Source organism: Physeter macrocephalus, chromosome 9 (assembly GCF_002837175.3).
Source record: "Physeter macrocephalus isolate SW-GA chromosome 9, ASM283717v5, whole genome shotgun sequence".
NCBI classification, from domain to species: domain Eukaryota; kingdom Metazoa; phylum Chordata; class Mammalia; order Artiodactyla; family Physeteridae; genus Physeter; species Physeter macrocephalus.
In genome coordinates this window covers 83,946,504-83,961,394 of record NC_041222.1, presented here as the reverse complement: position 1 = coordinate 83,961,394, position 14,891 = coordinate 83,946,504, and the positions used below count along the sequence as shown (strand labels likewise).

The 14,891-nt window shown below is 50.7% G+C and overlaps 1 protein-coding gene across 3 annotated transcripts in view; it reads right to left on the bottom strand.

Annotated features, from left to right (window-relative positions):
- WNK2 (WNK lysine deficient protein kinase 2) overlaps positions 1 to 14,891 on the bottom strand; it is an 84,343-nt gene that overhangs the window by 36,671 nt on the left and 32,781 nt on the right. Inside the window, exons 8-14 of one of the 3 annotated variants that reach the window (XM_028494150.2) lie at positions 9,073 to 9,896; positions 8,701 to 8,770; positions 6,730 to 6,812; positions 5,942 to 6,633; positions 4,453 to 4,667; positions 3,353 to 3,541; positions 2,527 to 2,625 (exon numbers count right to left, since the gene is read on the bottom strand). In XM_028494150.2, the coding sequence (XP_028349951.1) occupies positions 2,527 to 2,625; positions 3,353 to 3,541; positions 4,453 to 4,667; positions 5,942 to 6,633; positions 6,730 to 6,812; positions 8,701 to 8,770; positions 9,073 to 9,896 (2,172 nt within the window). The remainder of the gene's footprint in view (positions 1 to 2,526; positions 2,626 to 3,352; positions 3,542 to 4,452; positions 4,668 to 5,941; positions 6,634 to 6,729; positions 6,813 to 8,700; positions 8,771 to 9,072; positions 9,897 to 14,891) is intronic. The other 2 variants (XM_028494151.2, XM_028494152.2) reach the window with 2 other exon arrangements.

The window sequence follows — 14,891 nt, the reverse complement described above, 5'->3', positions numbered from 1 at the left end:
GCTTCACTGAAGCTGGGACCTTCTTTCTGTACTTCAAAGCTTAACACAGGTTTTATTTTCCTAGAGTCTTGTCTCCTGTTCAGTTCAAGGCAGCAAATTGAAAACCTTCTCTTGGCTTTAGCTCTGGGCTGGGCTAGCTGCCCCCACATCCCCAAAGCCATGGCCCTCAGCACCCAAGCTCAAGCTCCCTCCAGCCCTCGCAGCCAACCCAGATCGCACCTAGTGGGTACACTTCAGGGTCTTCCAACTGCTCTGCATGCCCTCCTCTCTACAATCTTTGCCCAAAGTCCCCCTGCCTCTCAGCCCTCAGGGGCTGCAACCAGCTTTGAATTTCCCTCCAGTCTCTCACGGACATGTACTCAGTCTCCTCTCAGACCACAAAGCTCCTTGGTCACCCAGAAAACAGCAGACTGAGGACCCCTAGAGGGCTTGGCAAATGCCAGGGCACGTGGGACAGGAGGGGTTGCCCTGGGGCATCCCACCCCGTTAGAGCAGCAGGAGCTCAGGCTGAGCCTGCACACGCCCCCATTTGGAGGCCTGTGGGTGAGAGGGCCCAGGGCAGGGACCCACAGCACAGTCTCTGACCAGCAACCTCAGACCATGTGGGGGCCAAGCTGTGGCCCGAAGACTAGGAACTCAGCCAAGGTGTGCCTAAAAGGGCCAGGGTGTGAAAACAAGCAGTACCATCAGATTCACAGCATCAGAGGAAATAAGGCCTTACAGGTCAGCAGGTACCACTACCTAAAATCAACCTGCCTAGGCCTGGTCCCTGTTTTCACCAAGCCGTGCCTCACACATTCCTTTCCTCCTGGCTACAGAGACAGAAGTAAAACATAAAGCTTTGTCCCTACTGTGCCTCAAAAAAAATTTTTTTTTATCCTGGAATAATAATTAACAATTATGCAAATGAAAACCCTTAGAAAAAGGAAGCAGAACCACGTGGGTAGAAAGGTAGCATGGCAATGACCTCAGGGGCGTACATAGTGCTGATCACCCGCACACTTTTATTCTAAGTGCCCTGCTCTAACCTGCTTCCCATGCCCGGCCAGCCACCCGCCCGGCAGTGATAGACATACTTGTCCGACCATGAGACACCTGGAGACCCAGGTGCCCTCACCACAGCTTCTCAGGCAAGAGCCAGGCACACACGGGCAGAAGAGGACCAGTGAGTGATGCTGTGAGGTAAGCAGGGAGCCAGGATGCATGCAGGCCTCCCAGACCCCCACCCAACTTAGCAACTAACCAGTAGCCCCATGACACTCGAGCTGAAATAGGGCCCCTGTTAGTGGACAAGAAGCACTGGGCAGTCCCTGAGCATTTCTACGTGGTCCTATGCCTCCAACCTGTCCCTCCCACAGGAGGGTGCCAAAGTCCATCTGATGGGGATGGACACTGAACTCTGATGGACGCCTGCCATGGACGTGGCCTCAGATCACAACAAGCACAATGTATCTTTATTGTACCAGCAAAAGCCACATGCTCTAAACCAGCATGTACAATCCAACTGGTTAAAAGCTTAACTTTTCTGTTGAAAAACAAAAACCTGAAAACCTCACAGCTTTTGAATCATTTGCCAATTGATCTGAGGAATGAAAACAATTTTGGACAGCCTGAGCAGATGTGCCATTCCTGGACATGGAGTCCTTGGGTACTAGGAGGGTGTTCCAGGGAGTCTGAGGATGACTGGGACTTGAGTTTTGGTTTAGCAGAGCTTTGAGGAACTGAACAATTGGCTTCATCTCTGAGGTCGGTGAGATGAGAGGGAAATACACCAAGTAAAGTGCTCCAGCTAGAGAGAAGACCAGGAGGGGCCAGGGCCAGAAAGAGAGGCACAGCAGGAGGCTGGGAATCACATCTCTCAGGGTTAGAGAGATTCCTGACGTGACCAGAATGGAGAGGGGGGCTGGGACATCCTAGCTGGAGCACGTTCTCTCAGCATTTCCACATGCAGGGAGTGGGGCAGTGGGTTAACAGTACTGGATGTTGTGATACGGCCCTTGTACAGAAGTTACACCCTCCAGTGACCTTCTAGAACTGTCTCAGCTTGCTACATGCATGTCTTCAGAGTCCAGACACGTGTGAAACACACCATGCGTCTAGAGAAGGCCGGGGTTGTCTTTTTGTTGTCGCTGGAGCTGGGGACAGCGGACGTGTAAATTTGCCACAATCGCAACAGAAATAAAACTACGTCCAACATAAAAAAAGAAAAAAACACTAAACAAACGAGTGACGAGAGAAATGCAGAGCACCTGGAGGCCTGGCGGCAGAGCGCCCAAGGCCAGGAGTGGGTGAGTCACTGCACATGCTTTTGGTGTCCGGGCATGAGCCAGCCAAGAGCATGCACTGGCGCTTTCTGGGGCCAGAAGGGTGGGCATGGACGGGGTTCCGTTTCTTATATTAAATAGGTGATTTCAATGGGGTGGGGTAGGCGTCCTACAGAATGTATGGAAGGTAATGAAGACAGGGAGGGGCAGGGGAGAAACCAAGGGCCAGGAGGTGATAAAATACAAAAGAACAAATACAGACAGATGGACACAGACACGGGTCCACTGAGGAATCGAGCGCGAGGTTTGCTACTAGACTTATAGGTCACTCTCTCAGACGTTGGGTGGTAAACCGTCCAGCCTGCAAATGAATATAGAGGGAAGAAAACAAAGAGACAGGCATCAAGTACAGTCTCTGGGATTCCTCCTACACACCACAAGCCATATCAGCCTCTTCACTTAGCATCCACGGCTCCACCTAGCCCAGCCCAGAGGACCACAGCCACTGACCATGTAATGCAAAGGAGGCAGTGTTGGAACGGAAGAGAAGCGGACCCCAGGAGAGCGTGCGGGGCAGGGTGGGGGGGTGGGCACCGGCAGCGGTCACCACGACTTCTCTGGACAGAGATGGTGGGGGTGGAGCACCTCATCGCGTAGCTGCTACGTCCACGGCAGCGGTGACGAGCATTTCCTCCTCAAGGCCAATCTCCCAGCTCGAGAGCTGTGCCCTCGTCCCCCCAGCTGGCCCTCCTGACGGAAGGACCCATGTTTAGTGGGGAATGGGGTGGGACGGGGTGGGCCAGTGCCTGGGAACCGGCGCAGAGAACGCAGCAGACGCCACATCTGACCTCTCACTGGTCCTGGCGCCTTCCCCAGACCGGCTCTTGCAAAGCGCACCTCCCTCTGAGCCACTTACAGCAAGACTCGATGATGGGCAGGCCATCCACTTTTTTTCATTCAAAAGCTACGTCTATTATTTTTTTCCTTAAGAAGCTGTCGGCAGCCTTGGCCGCAGCTCACGTCCCCTCTATGCCACATGGGCCCTATGAGGCTAGCACATGCTCGGAGACGGGCGAGCTGGGAATCACCTGGGCCATGCGCTCCGCCTCCATCACTGGCCAAGCCGGAGCAGATGTCTGCAGTCAGGGAGGCCCGCACGGAGCAAGGCTGCTGGGTCTGAACTGCCTTCCCACATGGGTCTGAAGCTGCTGCGGGCCCTGCCCCAGCTTGGGCAGGGTCCTTAGCAGGAGGGGCTCTGCTGCAGTCTGACAAGTGACCTGGGTTGGGGGGAGAAGGGGTGACAGGCACGATGAGGCACCACAGGACAGACCAGCCAGCTCAGGCCATGTCTATTCTCCCTGCTCTTTGCTGGGTGACCTTGGGGAAGCTGAGTCCCTGCAGGCAACAGGGGCATGGCTGGGTCACCCATGTGGGGGTGTCAGGAGGATCAAAGAAAATGACCACTCTTTCCACTAATCACCAACACTGTGCCAGCCTGTGTTGTGCAAGTGCAGTGAAAAGACCACAGCACACCTGGAGATGCACACCTAGGCTCAAAGGGGACCTGTGGATTTCCTCACTCTCATAAGTCTCATGTTAGCTTTAGGAATTGGCATGGAATTCATACAGTTTTGTGCAATCCTTGTAATTCTTGGATGTGTGCCCTGCAGGTTATCTGTAACATGGAGATGGAGGGCTTAAGGTCAACTCACTGCTGGCTTCCTACCTGGCGCATTTGGGGATTTCAGCTCACTGGGTCCCCACCCCAGAGTGTGGGGGCTTGGGGTCAGGGTGCACTCTCAGTGCCTGGGCACTGCGGTTAAGGGCTGGGGGTGGGGGAGCCTTACCATCCTCTCCCCCGGCCCAGGGCAGCTGTTCGACCCCCTCTGTCAGGGGGTGACATATGCCTGAGAAACGGGGTCAGAGGAAGCAGCCCCCATCCCAGGCAGCATTCTGCAAGGAGGAGCACACTGCAACCCACAGGTGGCTGAGGACTCCACGAAAGCCTGCCCCTCAGTCCTTCTTCTTTCCCGACAGGAGGGGCGGAGGCCCCAACTCTCCCAGGCCTGAAAAGGCTTCCCTGCTCCAGTGGAAGGAGACTCAAGAAGCACTTTCTCAGGGCCTAGTGCCTGCCTCCCGCCTGCCCCACTCCCATGCCTGAAGGTGGCCAGGAGGGCCCTGGGCCAACCTGTGCTGGAGGCCACGACCTTGAGCTGCTGCACCAGGGGATTTAGCAACTTCCCCGCCTTCAGCTTGCTCTTGCTGGTCTTTCTCCGGCGGCCGACTGGAGGTGCGGTATGGAAGAGACCCAGGTTGGGGGGCAGCGGCTTGCCTAGGCGGCGGTACAGGGCCTCGATCTCCTGTTTCTGCTGACTCTGTAGCTCCGAGATCTCCTTCAGATGCCTGCAGGAGGGAAGGGAAGAGGCAAGCCAGGTGGGCATTCTGCTTGATTCCAACACGAGGCCCCTGCAGGAGAGCCCGGGGCTAGCAGGACAGGTGTGAGGAGTGGGGCGGGGAGCCCACAGGATAGCCTGGGCAGATGGGCCATGCACAGGGGACACAGGGGCATTTAAACATCACTATCTGTTTACATCTAAGCCAAGTGGGAATATCACTGGGGGCCTCTGGCATCAACACACCCAGCAACAGAGAACTGCATGAAGGCCAGCCTAAGGAGATTCAAGTTTTCTGATATCCAGACTTGTAACACTGCTGTGTTTTTTAGTGGTAGGGGGAGCGGTATGAACAACTTCACACATTTATGCTTACAACACAAACCCTAATCATGAACATGGGTGAAGCAGCAAATAATCAGTGCTCAGAATTGGAGGGTTGCCTCAGCTTATCAGGCAAATAAGTGTTACTTCCTCCATGTGAGGGAACAGGGCCCAAGAGGCCTCTCAAGAGGAGAAAGCCTGCACAAGCAAGTCTACAGAAAACGTGTTATTATCCAGGGACCCAGGGCTCCAGCCCTGGCCAGTGGAGCTTCCAGCTCAGGCTGACCCCACAAGCAACACCATCCCTGGGAATAGAGTCGAGTTGACAGGTCACATGGGTAGGAAGCTGCCATGAAGACTCGGGTAGAATCACTGGTTGTGGGCAAGGGCAGTTTCTAGAACAGTCCAGGAAAGGGCCGGGTGGTCCCTGCTGGCTTCCTCAGGGAGCATGCAGCTAGAACTAGTGTTGGGGCAGGGGAAGGGGAGAGCAGGGGCTGAGGTGAGGGCGGGGCTGGGGCTCTCCTTGCAGAGCCAATAGTGGGAGAGAGGCACGGGCTCCTCCTGCCCACGTCTCCATCTCTGGGCCCACTCCAAGAGCCCATGGCCACTCCTTCCCAAGGACACCAGCCTCTCCCCACCTTCGTAACTGTACAGTGGGGCCGTCTTGCCCTGAAGGAGACTTCATGGTGTAGCTGTACCTCAGTGACCCTGACCACAGCAGGGGCAGGTAAAACTTGCAGGGGGAGAGAGCGAGTGTGAGCAAGACTTGTGTGTGAGACCAAAGGAGGAAGGGAGGTGTGGCCTTCAGACACCAGGGACCAGATCTGACGGCAGGGACATCGCCTGTACCGTGTCACCCAGCCCAGGCAGCTCAAAGTGCACATGGCAGGACCTGGACTTCAGCTGCCGGACACTTCCCTGACACCATGGCCCGGACCCGACCTGGTCCGCAGGACCTACTTCTCTCGAAGACTCTGCAACTCCTTCCTGATATCAGCATCCTCGATCTCTGAGTCATTGTCACTGCTGATGTAGGATGACTGGGAGTGGAAGGAGGTCACGCTGATGGTGGGGACCTTCATGCCCATCCTGCTGGGTGTCTCCAGGCCTGGGGAGCCAGCCCGAGAGGACCTGTGCAGGAAGGCAGTGGCCTTCTTCACAAAGTCACTGGCCACACCACCACCGCTGCCAGGCAGGGAGGTGTGCTTCTGCATGGGGGGCCTCCTTCGAGGGCACTCGTCCCCAGAGTCACTGGACATGGGCTCGCCCATGCCGACCTCGATGGAGGAGGCCGTCTGTGCCCGCCGCACAGCCAGCTTCATGTCTGGGCTGCAAGGGACCTCGTCCAGGTACACGTCAGGTGGGGCTGAGTACCGCAGGCTACTGGGGGAGGCCAGAGTCCACTCATCCTGGGTGCTGACCACTGAGAACCGGCCCACAGTTTTGGCTGGCGAGCTGCCATCCTGCTGCCCTGGCCACTTCTGAGGGGATCCCGAGACCAGAGTGCTGTGTGTCTGGGGGTGGCTCTCCTGGCCACGCTGAGTCAATGTCCCTGGGCAGCTCTGCGTGGACTCAGCCAAGGTTTCCCCAGGGACCCTGCTGGTCCAATCTGTGGGCTCCAGACGTGCAGGGATGGCAGAAGCAGGGGCATCCTTGGGAAACAGTGGAAAGGAAAATATTCCACACAAACACCATCAGAGAGCAAGCCCGCCGACCCACTGAGCGTCTCACTGGAGAAAACTCCTTACCTGGGGGACACTGGGTACTACAGGCAAATCTGAGGCCACCTGTCCTCCTTCACAGCCCAGCATGCTGCTCAAAGACGATTCTGCTGTAGGAACGTCAGAATCATTACTCAGGCTGGTACAGAGAACAAGGGCAGGAATGGCCCAAAAGCAGCCAGTCAGAAGAGAAAGGGAGCGGCAGTGAGGTGTGTGTGCAGCTAGGAAAACGAAAACTACTGACATCCTAACCCTGTCACTTCACAGGAGACTCTCTAGAACCCAGATAAGCGGGGAGACATCAGCCCAACACCACTCAGGTCCCTGAAGACCCCTGTTCCAGACCCTCAGGAGCAGCCAGGCCCTCTACATACCTGATGACTATCACCTGTCTCACCTGTCCTCTCTATACCCCTGATGATGTCACCCTGTCTCACCTGATATCTCTATCACCTGATGGCATCACCTTCTCTCTCCCTGACATGTTCCGATGATAAAAGGGTCTTATGAGGTCCTGGAAGATCAGATCAATAAGGCTAATTCCTAACCCTGCTGCTCCAATGTCTAGGGAAGGTCCCCGTCATCTGAGGCTGTCTCAGTTCCCCATCTACAGGTGATATTTCTGATCAGCCTTCCCAGGTTGCTGTGAAGAGTAAACAACAGAAGCAGAAGGACCTCATGTGTGGGAGTCTGGCCTGAGCTGAGACCTGCACACAGCAAGAGAAAGCTGAGGCTGTGCGTTAGCCCGAGCTGGACTGACATGCTGTGGGGGGTTGGGGGTGGTGACAGGGGCTGACAAGAGCCTCCAGCCAGGCTGGGGGGCTGCCCCCCTCACAGATTCCTGGGAAGACCTAGACCCGTCTGTCATGCAACCCCAACCCCAGGCAACACATGACACTCCTCCCCACGTGCCTGTGGCGGGGATCCTCCAACCTTGCTTTGCACACTTCCAGGGACAGGAGGCTCATTATCAACAGCTCTGACTGCCAGAAAAGTTCACCGCTTCCAAACTAGAATCTGTCTCCTTAGATCTCTCCTATGAGTTTTGTACTCTGGAAGGTTCCAGCACTTGAAGTCACTGATGCTACAGAAGGAGGCCCATGGTACCAATCTCACGGACAGAAGTCAGAAGGAGATGGAGCAGGCACTCAGGTACAACCTCTCGCCTTCTCCCTTCCCCAGCACACTCCTGCTTCACCCCGTGACCCTCATCTTCCCCACGTAAACATCATATGCTACAGCTTCTGACCCCAATTACAGCTGCCCTACCCCTCTCAAGTGTGGCATCTATAAGAGAATGCCCTGTCCAGGGGTCCGGCCAGAATCCAACGGTCCACTCCCCTTGCTCTGTGAACTGGGAGGCTGTGCCTGCCACTGACACACACCCAGGGTCCCGTTACAAGGTCAGTTGGATCCTTATCTTGCTAATCTCCCAAGAAATTCCAGACCAAGAAGGAAGCAACACCTTAGAAGGTCAGACCAACTCCCTTGGGCTGAAACACAGGTGTTCAGATAATGAAATGAGAACTAGAGCGAGAGCTCCTGCAGAGATGCATAATACCCAGGAGCCACGGAGGAAATCCTGTTTCAGAACTTCATAGATGGCTCCAGCCTGGCAGCTCCCATGGACCTGTTGGAACTCCCCAGCCCCAGCCCTGTACTCTGTCCAAAATATAAATAGTCATCTTGTAACCTTCTAAAGAAATGGAAGCTAGGGGTGTCCACCAGAACATATTGAGAGCACTGGGGGACCAGACAGGCCCTGATAACATCCCAACACGCAGTCAACAGGGCTTTCACCCATTTCCAGACAGAGGACTTTCTCTCACTGGAGTGTGAATACATGGTTTGTGCTAGAATTCAGTGGGTTTTAACTAAGGCTTTATCATGACGAGCTCCTGCCACATCTGGGTCCCATCCAAGATGCTGTGGGGATGAAGGGTAAAGAGGCAGAATGTTTCAGAGTAAGGAAGGCTGGTAGCGCCTCTGGTTTGTTACCTGTCACTGGCAAGGACGTGGCCTGCTCCAACGTGACATCTAACCCAAGGGTTGCTTCTGACTTTTCCAACTGAAGAAAGAAACAAAAAGGAAAGAGCTGTGAGCCTCACTTGCTAACACCTCTGCAGCAAAAAGGCAAATCCTCTCCTCCAGTCCAAAGGCTGTGCTCCTCCTCCCTAGGCCACTCGAGCAAAACACGCACAGGTGGGTCAAGCAGGGGTCCCCGAGAACAGGACGGCCTGGGCTGGGGTAAGGCGGCTCTATATGGCCAGGATGCCTACTGGCCTGGGTTAGACCCCAGGCCAGTAGGGGTCCAGACCCCTGTCCAGACCCCCACCTGGGGACAGTGCCTCTGGGTGAGGTGGTACTCACTGCAGGCTGGGGCAGCAGGGCCAGGTCACCCCCAGAGGCCTCTGTGCGGGGTTCGTCCCCTCTTGGGGGCTCCGGGGTGAAGTCTCTGTCACCTGGCTCCACAGGGGTCCCGGCCAAGGCTGAGGAGGTGGGCACATGCTCCTGGTAGAGCAGAGTCCGTAGCTTCTCATCCAGGCTCTTGATGGTGTTGTCCACGAAGCCCACCCTTGGGGGTGGCCCTTCCCCATCTGACTCCAAGGCTGAGGGCGGCTGAGGGGGGGCGGTAGGTGCCAGTGGGGGGCTGGGAAGTTGGGGAGTGGCCAGGCTGATGGCCCCCACCACAGAGGGTAGTGGAGGAAGGGGATGGCCCACGGTGGGCTGAGGGGCCCCGCCAGGGGCACCAGACACAGGGGCCAAAGGCAACAGGGGCTCCCCCCTGGTGCTGGGCTCTCTGGCTGAGCCAGGATCCCCCAGACCTGTAGGGTGGGATGGGGCCTCCAGAGATGGGGCACAAGGCCCTCGGCCTGTGCCAGGGGCCTGTGCAGCAAGCTGGGCATCATGAGTCTCCACTAGTAGCCAGGGGGTCTTATGCTCACTGGCCGGCCCCTGAGGGGTCCCTGGGACCCCTGCCTGCATGGCAGCCCCTGTTGCTGGCTCTGGCTTAGGACTGGCAGCTGGTGGGGCCATGTCTTGGGGCACAGCAGTCACGGGAGGGGATGATGGCACCAAAGGGGATGGTGCACCACCAGGAGGGTCCCTGGGGCCTGCTTGGCTCAAAAGCTGCAGACTAGCCGAGAAGCTGGGTTTTTCCTTCGAGGACAGCTGGTCTTTACAGAACACTGGATCTAGAAGAAATAGGAAAAATGCCTCTATACTAACCTATTCTGGTCCTATTTACCTGGCACTTCGCTAGCCAAAAAGATGCTTTCTATGTATGAACTGGCGGTGCCCTACACACCAGTCCTCTCTCCTTTTCTCAGATGTGCCAACTTCATGCATCTGCTGGCCTCTGCCTGAGACATCTTGCACAGGTCTTCCCACAGCCCCACTTCCCACCTCAGGCTATGCACCAGCAGTGTCCCATTCAGCTGCACTAGCACACCCACACATTCCTTCTGATTTTTCTGTAGCACTAAGCCATCAGGCATAATCCATCACCTGTCTGTCGACTGTCATTCCAGCTCCATAAAAATATGGCTCTGGTCACCCTTGCACTGGACCATTCCACAAAATTGTAAAATGAAATTATAAAATCTAAGAAGTGAGCTGTACACACTCCCCTGCCCTGGAGTGAGCAGGAACTTCTGACGAACCAGACACCATGCTTTGGTAAGATCAGAAGCTCAGACCAGAGAGAGGAGATCAAGATGGAGGAATAGAAGGACACCTTCTACTAGTTCACCTCTCTCTATGAACACTTCAAAAATATATCAAATGTGGAGCAATTCTCACTAAAATCAAACCAAAGACTGGCAGGAAGACTCTTATACAACCAAGGCTGTAAAGATCCACATGGAGTTGGGTAAGAAGCGATCAGGTCAGAACTGGCACCCCTAGGAGGGGACACAAAAGTAGAGAGGGATTACAAGGGCTTGGAGATCCTCCCTGGGGAGTGAGCCGTTTGAACACATATTGGGCTATAACAAACCTAGAATTCGCTTGTGAAGAGTGTGAACATTCTTGCTTACTCCTAGGAACAAGACAGAAGAAGCATATTGAAACTGCCTGGGACTCTGGTCAATTGTTCCAACACATGCCCTAGCCCACACTGAACACCCACTCCGGCACCTCTAGCTCCAGCACAGCTTCCCACTAGGTCAAAGGCTGCTGTCATAGAGGAAAGTGTGCATTTGTGGGAGACAGATCCGGCTCTGACCCAGCCCTGCATCTGAATGGGGTGGGAGCAGCCACTACTGGTGTTCACAGTGGTGGCAAATCAGTCCAGACTGGAGCTCTGACTGGTGTGCAGGGACAGCACCAGCACACACACTGGCCTACATCAGCACCACTCAGACACTCTTGCTCCAGCATGGATCTCCACTGGTGCAAAGGTGCCATTGTCAGGAGGGTGAAGAGCACACACTTAGAGGGAAAGGAGGTAGCTCAGACCCCACCCTCAGGGATTCGGCTCCAGACCTTGGAACCAGACCCCGCTCCTAATAGGGTAGTGATGACCACTGAGCATAGAAGCAGCCCCAGATCATATCTGGCTCTGCCTCCACCCTCTCCATCTCCAACCCCACCTACCACCAAGGTGATACCAGTCAGTGCACTCTGGGGGAAGACATGGCCAATGCTCACTTCAGATCCAGCTCTCCCGCCAAAGCCATTGGGCAGACAGACTGCACAGAGATGCTCCCACACAAGTACAACCCTCCAAGACCAAGACAGGTAACTGTTTCACCTAATTTCATAGAGACAAAGAACGTTAAGCAAAATGCAAATACAGAGGAATTTGTTTGAAATGAAAAAATGATGAAAATAAAGAAACCTGAAAAATCAAGTAATGAAAGAGATAAATAATTTACCAGAAAGAGTTCAAGGCATTAGTAAAAAGAATGCTAAATGAACTAAAGAAAAGAATAGATGAACACAGTAAGAATTTTAACAAAGAAGTAGAAAATATAAAAAATAAACAGAGATGAAGAATACAACAACTGAAATGAAAAACACACTAGAAAGATTTAATAGCAGACTAAGTGATACAGAAGAATGCATAAGAGGTCTGGAAGAGAGAATAATGGAAATCATCCAATCAGAACAGAAAAAGAATATAAAAAAATGAGAACACTTTAACGGACCTCTAGGACAACAACAAGCATACTAACATTTGCATTATAGGGGCTCCAGAAGGAGAAAAGAGAGAGAAAAGTGTCAAAAATGTATTTGATGAAATTATGGCTGAAAACTTCCTGAACCTGCAGAAGGAAACAGATATCCAGGTACAGTAAGCAGAGAATGTACCAAACAAGATGAACTGAAAGAGACACACACCAAAATGTACCATAATTAAAATGGTAAAAGTTAAAGACAAAGAGACAATTTAAAGGCAGCAAGAAAAAAACAGAGTCATATACAAAGGAACACCCATAAATCTATCAGCTGATTTTTCTGCAGAAACTTTGCAGGCCAGAAGGGAATGGCATGACATATTTAAAGTGCTGAGAGGGCAAAATCTACAACTTAGGATACTCTACCCAGCAAGATTATCATTCAGAATTAAAAGAGCGATAAAGAACTTCTCAGATAACGAAAAACTAAAAGAGTTCATCAATACTTAAACCACCCTAAAAGAAGTCTTAAAAGGTCTTCTCCAAGTGGGAAAAAAAAGGCTACAACAAGATGTAAAAATTTATAGGAAAGGAAAAATCCCACTAGTAAACGCAAATATATAGTAAAGGCTGTGGATCAGCTGCTTACATAAGTTAGTACAAGATTAAAAGACAAAAATTAGAAAGTCAACTATAACTACAATAAACAGCTAAGTGATAAACATGAAGATGTAAATACTACATCAAAAACACAAAATATGGCAACTTCCCTGGCAGTCCAGTGGTTAAGACTCCATGCTTCCACTGCAGGGGGCACAGGTTTGATCCCTGGTCATGGAACTAAAAAATGTAGATTTTTTAGAATGTGTTTGAACTTAAATGACTACCAGTTTAAAACAAGTAGATATATAGGTCAACATATATGAACCCCAAGGTAACCACAAATCAAAATCCTACAATAGATACACAAAAAATAGGGAGAAAGTAATACAAGCATACCACTAAGGAAAATCATCAAACCACAAGGGAAGAAACTAAAAGAAGAAGAAAAGAATATAGAATGATAAAAACAACCAGAAAACAAGTAACAAAATGGCAGTTAAGTACTTACCTATATGTAATTACTTTAAATGTCAATGGACTAAATGTTCCAATCAAAATACATAAAGTGGATGACTGGATAAAAAACAAGACCCATCTATGTGCAAGAAACTCTAGAGTGAAAGACACACAGAGTAAAAGTGAGGAGACAGAAGGAGATATTTCATGGAAATGAAAATGATAAGAAAGCTGGTAGTGATACTCATATCTTACAAATTAGACTTCAGAAGAAAGTGTAAAAATGCAGAGAAGGGCATTATATAGTGATAAATACAAGAAGAGAATATAACATTCATTAATATATACGCACCCAATATAGGTGCACCTAAATATGGAAAGCAAATATTAACAGACAGAAAAGGAAAAATTGACAATAGAATAATAGTAGGAGACCATAACACCCTACTTACATCAAGGGACATATAATATAGAAAGAAAATCAATAAGGAAATAGTGGCCTTAAATGACACATTCGACCAGTTGGCCTTAATAGATACCTACAGGACACTCCATCCAAAAACAGCACAATATACATTCTGTTCAACTGCATGTGAAACATTCTGCAGGATAGATCACAGGCTAGGACACAAAACAAGTCTTAACAAATTTAGAAAACAGAAATTACATCAAGCATTTTTTCTGACAACAAAAGTATGAAACTAGGATTCAATTACAGGAAGAAAAATGGAAAAAACAAAAACATATGGAGACTAAACAATATCCTATTATGAAAACAATGGGTCAACGAAGAAATCAAAGAGGAAATCAGAAAACATCTGGAGAAATGAAAATAAAAACACAACTTTCAAAAATCTATGTGAGGGCTTCCCTGGTGGCGCAGTGGTTGAGAGTCCGCCTGCTGATGCAGGGGACACAGGTTTGTGCCCCGGTCCGGGAAGATCCCACATGCCGCGGAGCAGCTAGGCCCGTGAACCATGGCCGCTGAGACTGCGCGTCTGGGGGCTGTGCTCCGCAACGGAAGAGGCCACAGCAGTGAGAGGCCCGCATACCGCAAAAAAACAAAAAACAAAACAAAACAAAAAATCTATGTGACACTGAAAAGTGGTTCTAAGAGGGAAGTTTATAGCAATATAGGCCTATAAAAGAAAGAAAGAAAAATCTCAAATAAATAACCTAATTTACTGTCCAAGGGAATTAAAGAACAAACAAAGACCGAAGTCAGCAGAAAAAAGAAATAATAAAGATCAGAGAAGAAATGAATAAAACAGACCGAAAACAACATAATAACCAATGAAAACAAGAGCTGGGTTTTTTTTTTAAAAGACAAAATTGATAAGCCTTTATCCAGGCTCATTAAGAAAAAAATAGAGAGGACTCAAACAAAATAAGAAATCAAAGAGGAGAAATTACAACTGATATCACAGAGGTACGAAAAATCATAACAGTTATACAGCAACAAACCGGACAACGTAAAAGTGGATAAAAAATCCTAGAACCATACAATCTTCTAAGACTGAATCAGAAAGAAATAGACAATCTGAACAGACTGGTCACTAGTAGTGAAATTGAATTCATAATCAAAAAACTCACAGCAAACAAAGGTCCAGGACCAGATAGATGGCTTCACAGGGAAATTCTATCAAATATATAAAGAAGAGCAAATACCTAGACTTCTCAAGCTATCCCAAGAACTGACAAGGAGAGAACATTCCCAAATTCATTCTACGAGGCCACCATCACCCTGATACCAAAACCAGACAGAGGTCACAAAGAAAGAAAACTACAGGCCAGTATCACTGATGAACACAGATGCAAAAATCCTCAACAAAATATTAGCAAACAGAATCCAACAGCACATTAAAAGGATCATACACCATGATCAAGTGGGGTTTATTCCAGGAATGCAAGGATTCTTCAATATATGCAAATCAATCAACGTGATACACCATATCAACAAACTGAAGGAGAAAAACCATATGATCATCTCAATAGATGCAGAGAAAACTT